Source organism: Melanotaenia boesemani, chromosome 5 (assembly GCF_017639745.1).
Source record: "Melanotaenia boesemani isolate fMelBoe1 chromosome 5, fMelBoe1.pri, whole genome shotgun sequence".
Classification (NCBI taxonomy): Eukaryota; Metazoa; Chordata; class Actinopteri; order Atheriniformes; family Melanotaeniidae; genus Melanotaenia; species Melanotaenia boesemani.
Genome location: NC_055686.1, coordinates 24,541,920 through 24,554,558, shown reverse-complemented (window position 1 = coordinate 24,554,558; position 12,639 = coordinate 24,541,920). Strand labels below are relative to the sequence as shown.

Sequence of the window (12,639 nt, the reverse complement as noted above, 5' to 3'; positions counted from 1 at the left end):
GGAATTTGCTTGAAGATATTTTACAAAGCAACATTAAAGCAGGCTAATAAAACATTGGAGTCTAGTTTATTATAAAGTTTATTGTTCCTCTTCTCTTGCCTCAGATCAAGACCATTCTGAGTGGGTTTATAATCCGGGGCTACTTGGGCAAGTGGACACTAATGATCAAGACCATCACTCTGGTTCTAGCTGTGGCGTCTGGCCTCAGCCTGGGGAAAGAGGGGCCCCTGGTCCATGTGGCCTGCTGCTGTGGGAACATCTTCTCCTACCTCTTCCCCAAATACAGCAAGAACGAGGCTAAGAAACGAGAGGTGAAGGAGAAGACATCTCACTTTAGTTTTTTGTGACTGGAGAACATCTGTTGAGGTGTTTTTTGTCTTTTCAGGTTCTCTCTGCTGCATCAGCTGCTGGGGTCTCTGTCGCTTTTGGAGCACCAATTGGTGGAGTTCTCTTCAGTTTGGAGGAGGTACATCAACACGCCATAAATCACAACAAAATGCTAACTGGGAAATGCCTAAGCTAACCATTTCACTCCTGTTATTCCTCCAGGTGAGCTACTACTTCCCTCTCAAGACCCTGTGGCGCTCCTTCTTTGCTGCCCTGGTGGCAGCCTTCGTCCTGCGCTCCATTAACCCCTTCGGTAACAGCCGCCTGGTGCTGTTCTACGTGGAGTACCATACGCCGTGGTACCTCTTTGAGCTCATCCCTTTCATCCTCCTGGGGGTGTTTGGAGGGCTCTGGGGCGCCTTCTTTATCCGAGCTAACATCGCCTGGTGCCGGCGGCGCAAGTCAACGCGCTTTGGTAAGTATTTCCATGACTGAGTGTCAGCTGGTGTTTTTCAAGGATCCAGGCCTATTAAAGTCTGACTGTCTCTATCACTCTTCAGGCAAGTACCCAGTGTTGGAGGTGATCCTGGTGGCAGCCATTACAGCCGTGGTTGCTTTTCCAAATCCGTACACACGTCAGAACACCAGCGAGCTGATAAAGGAGCTGTTCACCGACTGTGGCCCGCTGGAGTCCTCTCAGCTCTGCCAGTACCGCAGCCAGATGAACGGCAGCAAAGCCTTCACAGACAACCCGAACCGCCCAGCAGGGCCTGGCGTCTACTCCGCCATGTGGCAGCTCTGCCTGGCGCTCATCTTTAAAATCATTATGACCATATTCACATTTGGACTGAAGGTGATCCCTGGAGGATTTCTCTCAGGGTATTTTATTCTATGTCTTCATCAGCACTGATTTCAGTGGCCATGTCTCTTCTGCAGGTTCCGTCGGGCTTGTTCATCCCCAGCATGGCCATCGGGGCCATCGCAGGGCGAATCGTTGGCATCGCTGTGGAGCAGCTTGCCTACTATCACCATGACTGGTTCCTGTTCAAAGAATGGTGTGAGGTGGGAGCCGACTGCATCACTCCAGGGCTCTATGCCATGGTGGGGGCCGCAGCCTGTCTGGGTGAGTTAACAAATAAGAGTGATGGAGGACGGAGAGAAACGTTAGTTGATAAGAAGTGACACCAGTTTGTGTTTCATGCTTTATCACTCATTTAAACATTCATCAACTCTGATCTTTTTTAGCCGAGTTGTGTGTCTGTGTGTGTGCTTAGATGTGTGTTTACTTTTATTCTCACCACTTCCTCTGTTCCCTCTGTAGGTGGCGTGACTCGTATGACCGTCTCCCTGGTTGTTATTGTGTTTGAACTGACGGGAGGGTTGGAATACATCGTCCCCCTCATGGCCGCTGTCATGACCAGCAAATGGGTGGGTGACGCATTTGGCCGAGAGGGAATCTATGAAGCCCACATTCGACTGAATGGATACCCCTTCCTGGACGCCAAGGAAGAATTCACACACACTACCCTGGCCAGAGAGGTGATGAGGCCTCGGCGCAGTGACCCGCCGCTGGCGGTGCTGACGCAGGATGACCTGACGGTGGAGGAGCTGCAGGGCATTATCAATGAAACCAGTTATAATGGTTTCCCCGTGATAGTGTCCAAGGAGTCGCAGAGGCTGGTGGGCTTCGCTCTGCGCAGGGACATCACTATTGCTATAGGTAAAATAACAAAAGTGGGACATACAGTGGTGGAAAAGTCTTGGACACCCCATGCATTTGTAAAATATTGCATTAAGAATAACTCTCAGGTCTTCAAGGGTAATGTTTTTAGTACAGTCACAGCCACAATAATACAGATCCTAAAAAAGCCAATAAAACCTCAAAATGGATTGATTTTATAAAAATACATATTACATCATATTTGTACCAGTGATTGACTAATGAAGGCATATTGGAGGCAGTATCATGGTTTGAGGTTGCGTGAGTGCTGCTGGTGGTGGTCATCTCACTGTCTGCGATGGCATATTGAACTCTGCTAAGTATTGTGCTATTCTCAAAACCCAGATGCTCCCTTCTGCATGTGCACTGTTCCATCAAGGTCAAAACTGGATGTTTTAACAAGATAATGCCTCTTGCCACACATCCAGGGCCAGTAGAACGAGGCTGCTGGAGCACAATATCCAGGTCTCAGAGTGAGCAGCTCAATTTCCAGACATGAGCCCCATTGAAAATCTGTGCTTGATTATCAAAAGCTGAAGAATTTAGAAGAATTAAAAGCAGTAATTCAATGGGAAAAGATTACTACTCAACAGTGTGAAAGGCTTGTGGGGAACATGCCAGCCAGGATTATAGCTCTACTGCGTGCTAATGGAAGGACTACTAAATATTAATTTGATGAAGTGATACTTTATTTTTGTTCAGGTTTGAACAGATTCTCTGTTATTTGTTGAGTTTGATACCAACAAAGTTGAGAAATGACAATTTGAAACTGTCCATAATTTAGTTTTAGTTGTTGTTAATGCAGCCACACCTTTTGAAACAAGAAAATTTTTTCCACAAATATTTTAAAACAATATTTGAAGGGTGTCTGAAAACTTTTTTTTAACACTGTACCTTATCATAAACATGACCTGAAGCAAAACAGTGAACTTTTTTAAATATATATTTAACAGAAAACGCTCGTCGGAAGCAGGAGGGCATCATGTTGAACTCCAGGGTGTACTTCACCCAGCATGCACCCACCCTGCCAGCTGACAGTCCTCGACCCCTCAAGCTGCGCTCCATCCTGGACATGAGCCCCTTCACCGTCACCGACCACACCCCCATGGAGATCGTGGTGGACATTTTCAGAAAACTGGGGCTGCGCCAGTGCCTGGTCACTCACAACGGGTAAGAAGAAAATGAATGCCTGCGTGTGTCAGGAGGAAAGATGTGCTGAGAGAACCGGAGGGGGGAACCCCCTCACACCCTCGTCTCTAATGTTGTAATTGCTCGACCAGTTTGTATTTGAGAATTGTTGCACAAACCACATGTACACACTGTCTGGTGTTGCATGGGCTCTTAGGAGCTGCAATGTGCATGACCTGGTCTAATCGCTGCACTGCACTTCCCTTCATCCCTCTACTGAGCAATAACAGGCAGTCTCCTCCAGCTGCTGACTGAAACTAACCATAGATACATAACAGGTGTCACACTGGGACAGTATAGTCAATAAAAATAATTGTGTGGGAGAGAAAAATAGTTTTTAAATATATTTATTTAGTTTTTTTTTTAACTGTCAGTGGAACTCAGTTGTCAATGTTTATTTGTTACACATTTAAAGGAGTTCTTGCCTAGTTGTCTGCTGGTGTGATGAAAAAGTTACAGTAAAATTGTGCTTGATAGTTGATTGACTCATTTTACAGATTAGCTCACTGTTTGCTATGATGACCACAGGAGGGGAACTGAGCAGCAGAGTTTGATTTTATTTATTTCCCTTAATTTTCATAAATGGGGCGGTCTTATTCTCTATTTTTTATGTTATCAATAAATCTCAAGAAAAAGACCAAAACCAGGAACATGTTTGTTTATCTTTCAACACTGAAAACAGGTTGCAAAGGCATATTTGATTTTAAAAGAAAGCTTAGTAGTTTCCTGAAATAAAGAAAGCCAAACGAGGTTATGGAGCCATTCTTAGGGGTGTGAATTACGAGTTTGAGCATGATCCGATATATCGATGTATATCAAAGTGGTAGTGGGGAAGTCTGGACCACTACTGAGATACAGTTGCAGTCAAAATTATTCAACCCCCACCTCTCCATTAGGTTTATTTGCAAAATATAAAACTAGCAGCTGTAAACAGTTCAAACAAGCCATTTAAATTGCTCAACACAACTAATATTCTAAGTGGTTTCTCCAAATTCAACAGAAAATGCCACTTTCAATGACCTCAGTCTCAAAATGATTGAACTCCTTAACAATTTTATTACTTAGTAGAGCACCCTTTTCCTGTTATGACTTGCTGCAAACGTGATGCATAGCCAGACCCCAGCTTCTGGCAGCAGTCGTAATGTGCAGTTATGTGCACCTGGCTGTGGACACTGAAACCTCAGTGCCTGCTGCCACCAAGTCTTTCTTCAGGATTTTTTGCAGGGTTTTTGACCACCTGCCTCCTCAGGAATCTGGTAGCAGCCATTGGTAGCGTCCTCTGTCTGCCTTAAAACTTGCGAACTATGCTTCCAACTGTATCTATAGGAACATTAAATGCCTTGGCTATCTTTTTCTTTGTTTATGCAAAACAGTGATCTATCCTCGGACAGTTTTGGACAATTCTCTTGACTTAGCCATCTCTAACATGCAATTCGACGTCACAGTCAACAATCCTGGTATTTCTTTATCTCAAGCACTCCTGATACAACTAATGAAAACCTTGATTGGTTGATTTATATCAGGTGTGCTTGAGACCAGACCTGGTTTGCATGTATGTGCTCTTATGGTGAATTCTTTTCAGGGGGGAAGGGGGTAAATATATTTGAGACTGCAGTGGTCATTGAAAGTGGCATTTTCTGTTGAATTTGGAGAAACCACTTATCTTAAATGTGTCGAGCTATTTAAATTATTCCTGTTTGATTTGTTTATTGCAAACAGCTGCTAGTTTGTACATTTTGCCAGTACACCTAATTTGCAGAGGGGGGTTGAATAAATGTGACTGCAACTATATTTCAGGTAGTTTAAAAGCGTTGTTTTCTGTGGGAGAGAATAGCTCCCTCTGGTGGCAACATTGGCTTTTGTAACTTTGAAGACCTTTTACGTTCTCGGATATCGATAAAGTTTTGAAGGAACATTTACTTTATCATGTGAGGTGTTGGATAGTGATAAATATTGATCTTAATTTGTTGGTTTGGGTCTTCTAATGGCATTTATTGACAATTAGAAAAATAGAGAATGTTTCCACACTAATCAGTTTGTCTCATGCTGCATTGTAACACATGAAATTAATTTAAAGCATCAACTTTTAGTGAGTTTTAACATTTTTTGTTGATTTAACAGATTTTTTTTTTTCACATTGAATTATTTGTCAGTATTTTACATCACACTGTTGTTTTTTGTTTTTGTCCTGCTGCTGTTTGTTCTTTGTGTTTCTCCTCTGTTTATTTTTTGTTGTTGTTCTGGGAAGTCCACTGAGTAACAGGTGTGTGTTTCAGGATTGTGTTGGGCATCATCACAAAGAAGAATATATTAGAGCATCTGGAGGAGCTCAAGCAGCACACGGAGCCCCTGGTGACTAGCCCCACCCCTTTTACACATGTGACCTCTTCCCCTACTTTCGTACCTGTCTCTTAGGCTCCGCCTTTTAGCAGGGATGCATGAAACATAGTGTGAACAGCTGTTGACAGTTCCCAACTTAATGATAAGACTATTCTTTTCTTCCTCACTTTACACATTCTGTTGTTGGTGGGTTGGCTTGTCGTGGAGTCATGAAGTCATAAACATGTAGATAGACGTTATCCGAGCTCCATCTTCATCGCTTGTAGCTGTTGATGTTCTGGAGTCATCGTGTGTTAACGCTTTCAGGAGTTTTGTGGGTCCTGTATTGTTGTACTTCAGTGGGAACTGTCACCCTCATCACTTAAGAGCCCCTTTCAGACACGAACAAAACTATCCTGGCATTTTAACAAACTTATCTCAAGCTTAAGTTGCCCTGTGTAGGTCTTCCAGTGCTTAAAAACCACAACAGTACACAAAATGAACATGTTTTGTATTCAAGTAGAAGAAGGGTTTCATTTACATCTGTTCATAAAACAGACAAGAGAAAAAAACTCTTCCAGAAGATGGAACTTCTGATGTTGGAAAAGCCAAAAAGAAACCATGCAAACTGTCAGAAATTACAATAAGAGAATAATCTAATGCAGGGATCTCCAACTCCGGTCCTCCTGAGCTACTATCCTGCAGGTTTTGGATTCTACCCTGATGCAACACAGCTGACTCAAACCACTGGGTCATTAACAGGCTTGTGCAGAGGTGTGTTGTAGTAGGAGACATCTAAAACCTGCAGGACAGTAGCTCACGAGGACCGAAGTTGGAGACCCCTGTTCTAATGTCTTGTGTCACTGACTATGAAATAGCTTAAGCACCGCCATATCACAAGCGATATGATCCAGTTAAATGACTGATAGTAAACCTGCATTCAGGAATCAGGATTGATAACTCTTACACTTGAAATCTACTACTGATGTAGCTGAGGAGAGCACTGAAATATGGAGAAGATGCAAAAAGAAAAGTTAATGAACTGCAACATTTTCCTGTTTTATATAATTATTGTGCAGCAAACTTCTGTTCATAGTATCACTGCTCTATGCTGAGAAATCTTAACACAACCACTGCAGCTGGTCAAGACTGAACAAAGCAATCAGAACTCAGATAGCAGAGATTAAAACTTTTCACTTGTTAATAATAATAAATGAAATGTGTCCCAGCATTATCTTTGGACAGTATAGCTGTGAGTTTAACACACAGATGAAGCCAGTGATGGTGTAGCTTCCATGTCTGAAATGGCCTCAGTAGATTTTCAGAGTGCAGCGTTGCATCTCATCCCATTAAACTGCACCTCGACCTACTATAGATCTGCTCTGTTGTCAGCTGCTTTATACTAGCACCCTAACAACACGTTCATCCAGCTACTTTTTATACACTTTTAGTCACGTTTGTGCTCAAAATGATTCATACTGGGTTTATAGTGAATTTTTATTTGGCTAAGTGGTTTTTATCTGGCTGGGCAGCCTTGTTTTTATGATTTTAATCCACATATTTTGTACATTTTTAGTCCAAGTTTGTCGTAAAATCTTTTTCCTTCTCAGTATTGAATGAGAAAGTCTTTTTATTCAGTTCATTGATTTATTTATTTGACTTTGCATTGATTAACACTAAAATGGGTCTCAGCACGTTTCCTGCCAGAATTAACCTATAGGTCACATAAAAATTCAACATAAATCAAAACTTGCTATGGGTGTCAATACTTCTGAGCCAAACTGAGGGGTCTCTGATATCTTCGTAGCTCCGGTCTGAACTTCTAGGCTCATTCAGATAACATCATGTAAAACCCATCAGATGTGCAACTCCGCATGTCTGCAGTCATCTAGCCATGATGCCTGTTGTGTGTCCCCTCATCCACCACTTACAATAGTAGCTGGTCATTTCATAAGTTAAAAAAATTGCACTCACCCTTGTTTTTTTCTGTCGTCATTAACGGTTGCTTTTTCCTCTTTTTTTCTGTTTTTTTAACCTTCCCCTCTCGACCCCACCGTTTTGCTCTGGGTCTCCACAGATCGACGACATCTGATCCGTCACCTAAGCAACCACTTGGCGAGTAGTTAGTCACCTTGGGAAAGCAGCCTGCTTTTTTTTTTTTTAAATTATGTATTCATTTTCATTTTAAGAGGCGGTCTGAAGCGATGTGATTGACTCCCATGTTTTTCCTCAGTCTGTAGTGGTAGTACGCATGGTGGAGTGTCACTGTGTTGAGTGCTAGTACTGCTGTAGTTTAGCTAGTTAGTGTGGTGACAACATGAGACCTTGGTGACCGGGTTTCCATTGAGCTGGCAGCATCCAGCCAGTAAAACACACAGCTGCTCAAATTGGTGTTTTCTTAAGTTAATTTAAATGAAGCTTTGTTGACACCAAATGATTATTTAAATCGGTATCATGTTTATTATTAAAATCAATGTCAGATCATTTTATTTAAACCATCTAACAAACCTGATGAACAATTAAAGATTTGATTAGATGAGTGAGAAATTTCTAAACCGGATCAACAGGCATTTACTGAATTCATCTTACTTATGTGTGCAGGTGTGTATTTCTGCAATAAGTTAAGAATTTAGGTCAGGGGTGTCAAAACTCACTTCAGTACAGCACAGTTTGATCTCAGGTGAGCCAGACCTGTAAAATAATAGAATGATAGCCTGTTAATTAGGACAACTCTGTTTTCCCCTTTATTTTAGTGTAAATAAGTACAAGTATGTGACATGATGAACAACCTGAAATATCTTGAGGAGAAACAGGTCTGATTCAACAGTTTTTCGCTTCAGGTTATTATTTACACATGTAGAAATGACAGTGGTTAAGAAAGATAAAGATATCCCACGTTATCCCCCTGCTTTAGAAATGTTTTATATGTGAACATGAAAAATGTAACTTTACGCGGACAAGTTAGGAATTTCAGTTACTTTTATTTTAAAAAATCACAATTAAATGTCCTCTATGTCATTTTTAAATTGCCCAAATTCATCCTGCGGCCTGTTTTTGGCCCCCAGGCCATACCTTTGACACCCCTGATTTATTATTTTTTTACTTTTTTTTTAATGTGTTGTCTAAGAAAAATACTGAATAATCTGTCCAAAGCACAGTTATATTTAGCTTTTATTTTAGCTTTGCAGCATTTAAATGAATTTTAAAACCCTCATATCTGACTTTCTGGCTCTTGACTGTAACAAAATCATGAATCAGGGCTGGATGCTACTGGTGTTAATGGAAACACTGTATACACTCTGATCTGTCAGGTTTAAGAGTCTCATGTCTCCTAGTGCTGTAGCTTTAATACTCCCCCTGCCCCCATCCACCCACCCACAGGTCATCTCAGCTCTTCTCACTCAGATCTGGGTTCAGATGTTTGTTTCAGCTCATTACAGGTGTGCTTTATTCACCCTTGAGGGTTCACCTTGTTAAATTAACAGCACACCTGCTTTGGACCCAGCTCTGCTCTACTTCAGCTTCTTCTCCCAGCTCACAGCTAGTTTGTCTTCAGATGCTTCTCCACACCTGACCTCTACATTCACAGCTAAATTCAAGAGCACTTTGTGATCATTTCTAACTTTGAAGCAGATAAAAGTCAATATGTCCAGCTGGTGCTCTTGAATCTGCAGGTTTTCTCTTTACGGACTGATTATGTGGCTGTTACACAGTAATCGTTCTCCACAGCAGAGGAAGAGGAGGAGCAGGAGATGATTACATCACAGGAGTCTGTAATTGTTCAGGATGCTGTTTACGTACTTTCACATGACAGAAGCAGCTCCAGTTTGTTGCTGCATGGATCTAATTTTTGAGGCTGCGATGATTAGGAAATAACAAACAGTTAAATATTAGAATTATATTGTAAATATGTTTAATTTGACATGTTTACCACACTTCAGTTGCTTATGTTAAACAGCAAAATATGAAAATTAACGTCTGAGACTCCTGTGATGGAAGCATCTGCTCATTTCCTGCTTCCCTGAGGTTCTAACTTTTTCTACTTATCCTGTTCAGTACTTCCTGTCTCTCCTGTAGGATCCAGCTCTTCCTTTCCTTCACAAGCTTTTTGGACTGAAAACATAAAAACCGCCGGTAGTTTCTGAAATGACAGCTGGCTCTGAAGCAGGTGCTGTTTCTGAGCTGCTTTCATCTTTTTTTTTTTTCTCCTGTGGTTACTCACCCCCCTCTCCTCCTCCTGCTGGCTGTTAACACATGCTTTTGTTGGCTTTTTTTTTTTTTAATAATTCATACCCAATAAGCTGGCAATGACTCAAATTAAAATCTGTACTTTCTTGTGACTGAAGATTTTACCCTTTGTCGTCTCAAAGCTTGCCAACAAAAACATGATGTAGTTTTCTCTCCTTCTCTCCAGCTGCAGACCACCAGCTCCTCCTCACGAGTCTCTAAATCTTTGTCCCTCCTCTTTGTCTCCCCCTGCAGGCGGCTTCTTGGTATTATCACAAAAAAAGACATCCTTCGTCACATGGCTCAAATGGCAAACCAAGATCCAGAGTCCATCATGTTCAACTGATCCGGTCCTTCCAGGACGGCTGGGGGGGAGGGGGAGACGGCAGTGAAGAGGAAGAGGATGAGGAGGAGGTGTGCCTCCTGAACGGCTCCGATCTCTGACATTCAGACCCCGTTATTTTCTTTTCTTTTTAGTGTTCAGCTTTGTGAACCCTGAGCCTCACTGACTGATTGTGGGCCCTCCCCCCCACAGAGACTTAACGGCCACAAGAGGAGGGGGGAGAAAAACAAAAAAAAAGATGATAAGACTTGTTTATTATCATCTGGCTGCTGAGGACACACAGAGGTCACGGGTTGAAGGCACACACATGAGGAAGGCACTTTCTACACACACACAAAAGAATACACTTTTGCACTTGCAGACACCACAGACATGCATGCTGTCTCAAAACACACACACACACACACTCCCTCACCTGTAAAGTTACACCCATTTGCACTCTTCGTGCGCCTCGTCCTGTCATCCTGCGCATGGCCTGGTCGGTGTCAGAGGTCAGAATGAACCGCCGACGAGGGACGCGATGAGGGACCTCGATACCTCCGGGCTCCTGCATCCTCACTCCCTCGTCACACACAAATACACACCTCCAATCTGTCCGTCCTCCAGAAAAAAAACATTGTTTACCTGTGATTTAAGTACGTCAGAGTGTGTGTGTGTGTGTACGTAACGCCTCTACATTCCAGCCAGGTTACTATGGGAACTGAGAGGACATGCACCCGCTCCTCACAGGACACACAGCTGCTCCCCTGGGTTATGATCAAATGAGATGGCTTTAATGTGTGTGTGTGTGTGTGTGGATGTTATGAGAGGTACAGTTGGTACTGTATGTCAAGAACAAAATTGTTTAATTTCAGGAGGAAAGAGAAAAAGTTAAAGCTTTTTATGTGTGTGTGTGTTTTCATTTCTGAGCCAGCTTGTTACATGTGTGCAAACGAGCTTGCATGTGTGTCCTGTGTGTGAAAGTAGGTAGTGTGTATGAAAAATAAAAGAAAAAAAACGTGTCCAGGTTGAGTTCTGCTCTGTCGGAAGAGGAAAAACATTTTTTCTCACTTCCTCCTGCGACCTCCTTTAAAATTATTGATCAGTTGAAACAAAATTAAACTGGAAATCTGTTTTAAGAAGTTTGACGAGATCAGAGATGACAGACGCCCCTCTCCCATAACATCTCAAACTTTTAAATAAAAACTACAAGTTGCCATTTGAGATTTATTTTAAAGCAAACACACCCACCCCCCCATCTCAGCACACCACTTAAAGCAAATTATTGGCATCTTCTCCTTCGTATATTTGTTTCTGTCCAACCTATATTGTAAGATGAGGTTTTATATAAGATTAATAACTCCTAACACCATACTTGAATGATGAAATATCAAATTCCTAATTATAAAAACAAAGTTAGAAAACTGACATTGAGATTTAAGCACCGGTTACTTTTATTTTTAATTAAGCAAATTTTGGCAAATATGGCTCGATTGCTAGCTGTCTAACCAGCAGCCCAAACATCAGCAGTGATATAAAACAACATGAAGAAACTGAATTTTAAATAATCGTGTGCATCGAAATCTTTCCAGACTTTCAGCTACAAATAATGAAAAGTTAAACCATCTTCACTTTCAGCTTATCGATCACTCACATGGTCAGGAGCTGTGAAATGTGCAAGCTTACTTTTGCCCGTTATTTGAGTTTAAACTCTTATTTTAACACTCTTAAGGCTCATACTGTGAAAGTAAATCTGACCATCTGGCTGAGCTTGTTCAGTTTTTCATCTCACCAAATCTGTGAAGTGCCTGATGTAGATTTCTCAGGCTTTTAATGCTCGTTTTTTTCCCCCAGTTTCCTACTTTAACTTCAAACATCTGGCATGTTAAGTAGAGACGATAAAGGGAAATGAGGCATCTGTGACATGAGGACAAACGGTAGCACCTTACCTGTAGAGAGTGTGTGTGTGTATGTGTGTGTGAGAGGGAGAGAGAGAGGGGTGATTGTTGTCACGTGACTCCTGCTGTGGTTCGACACGGAGCAGAGCATCATCTTTGTCAAGCAGTGGTGTTGCGTAACATTCGATTTCATACTGATCTCAGTGTTTTTCTCCTTTGTTTTTTAATTTATGGATAGTGTCGATAGAGTTGTGCATTATTATTCTGAAGAATTTTATGTATGATTACATTGATTGTTTGATTGTACATTAAAAAAAATGAATATGTAAAAAAAAATTGTTTTAAATTAAAAGGAGAAAAGATTCCAGTTGCACAGGCGGGTCTTGATGTTTGACTGGATTAGAGTTAAGCACACTTTGTAGAAGGGTGGACAAGTTTCTGACAACATCACCTGGCAGGTTTAACAAAGCCTTATCAGCTATGGATCAAGACCTTCAGAATCTCCAGTTAACTTTCAGGAAACTTTTGTCAGTCGCTTCAAATCAAATTTTTTGTTCATCTGGAAATATTTGTTTTTTTTAAAAAGTAAACTCAAAAATGAACATGTGGTTTTGAGTTCCTTTGTAGTACAAATACAA

The 12,639-nt window shown here is 41.6% G+C and overlaps 1 protein-coding gene across 8 annotated transcripts in view; it reads left to right on the top strand.

Annotated features, from left to right (window-relative positions):
- Positions 1 to 10,728, top strand: part of clcn3 (chloride channel 3) — a 37,813-nt gene extending 27,085 nt beyond the window's left edge. For 5 of the 8 annotated variants that reach the window (XM_041984746.1, XM_041984747.1, XM_041984752.1 and 2 more), the window contains 9 exons: positions 105 to 311; positions 386 to 466; positions 550 to 802; positions 888 to 1,180; positions 1,264 to 1,450; positions 1,649 to 2,047; positions 3,001 to 3,217; positions 5,512 to 5,587; positions 10,037 to 10,728. In XM_041984746.1, the coding sequence (XP_041840680.1) occupies positions 105 to 311; positions 386 to 466; positions 550 to 802; positions 888 to 1,180; positions 1,264 to 1,450; positions 1,649 to 2,047; positions 3,001 to 3,217; positions 5,512 to 5,587; positions 10,037 to 10,225 (1,902 nt within the window). In that variant the 3' untranslated portion in view covers positions 10,226 to 10,728. Of the gene's footprint in view, positions 1 to 104; positions 312 to 385; positions 467 to 549; positions 803 to 887; positions 1,181 to 1,263; positions 1,451 to 1,648; positions 2,048 to 3,000; positions 3,218 to 5,511; positions 5,588 to 7,631; positions 7,670 to 10,036 lie in introns of all 8 variants that reach the window. The other 3 variants (XM_041984749.1, XM_041984753.1, XM_041984750.1) reach the window with 2 other exon arrangements.
- Positions 10,729 to 12,639: the final 1,911 nt, after the last annotated feature.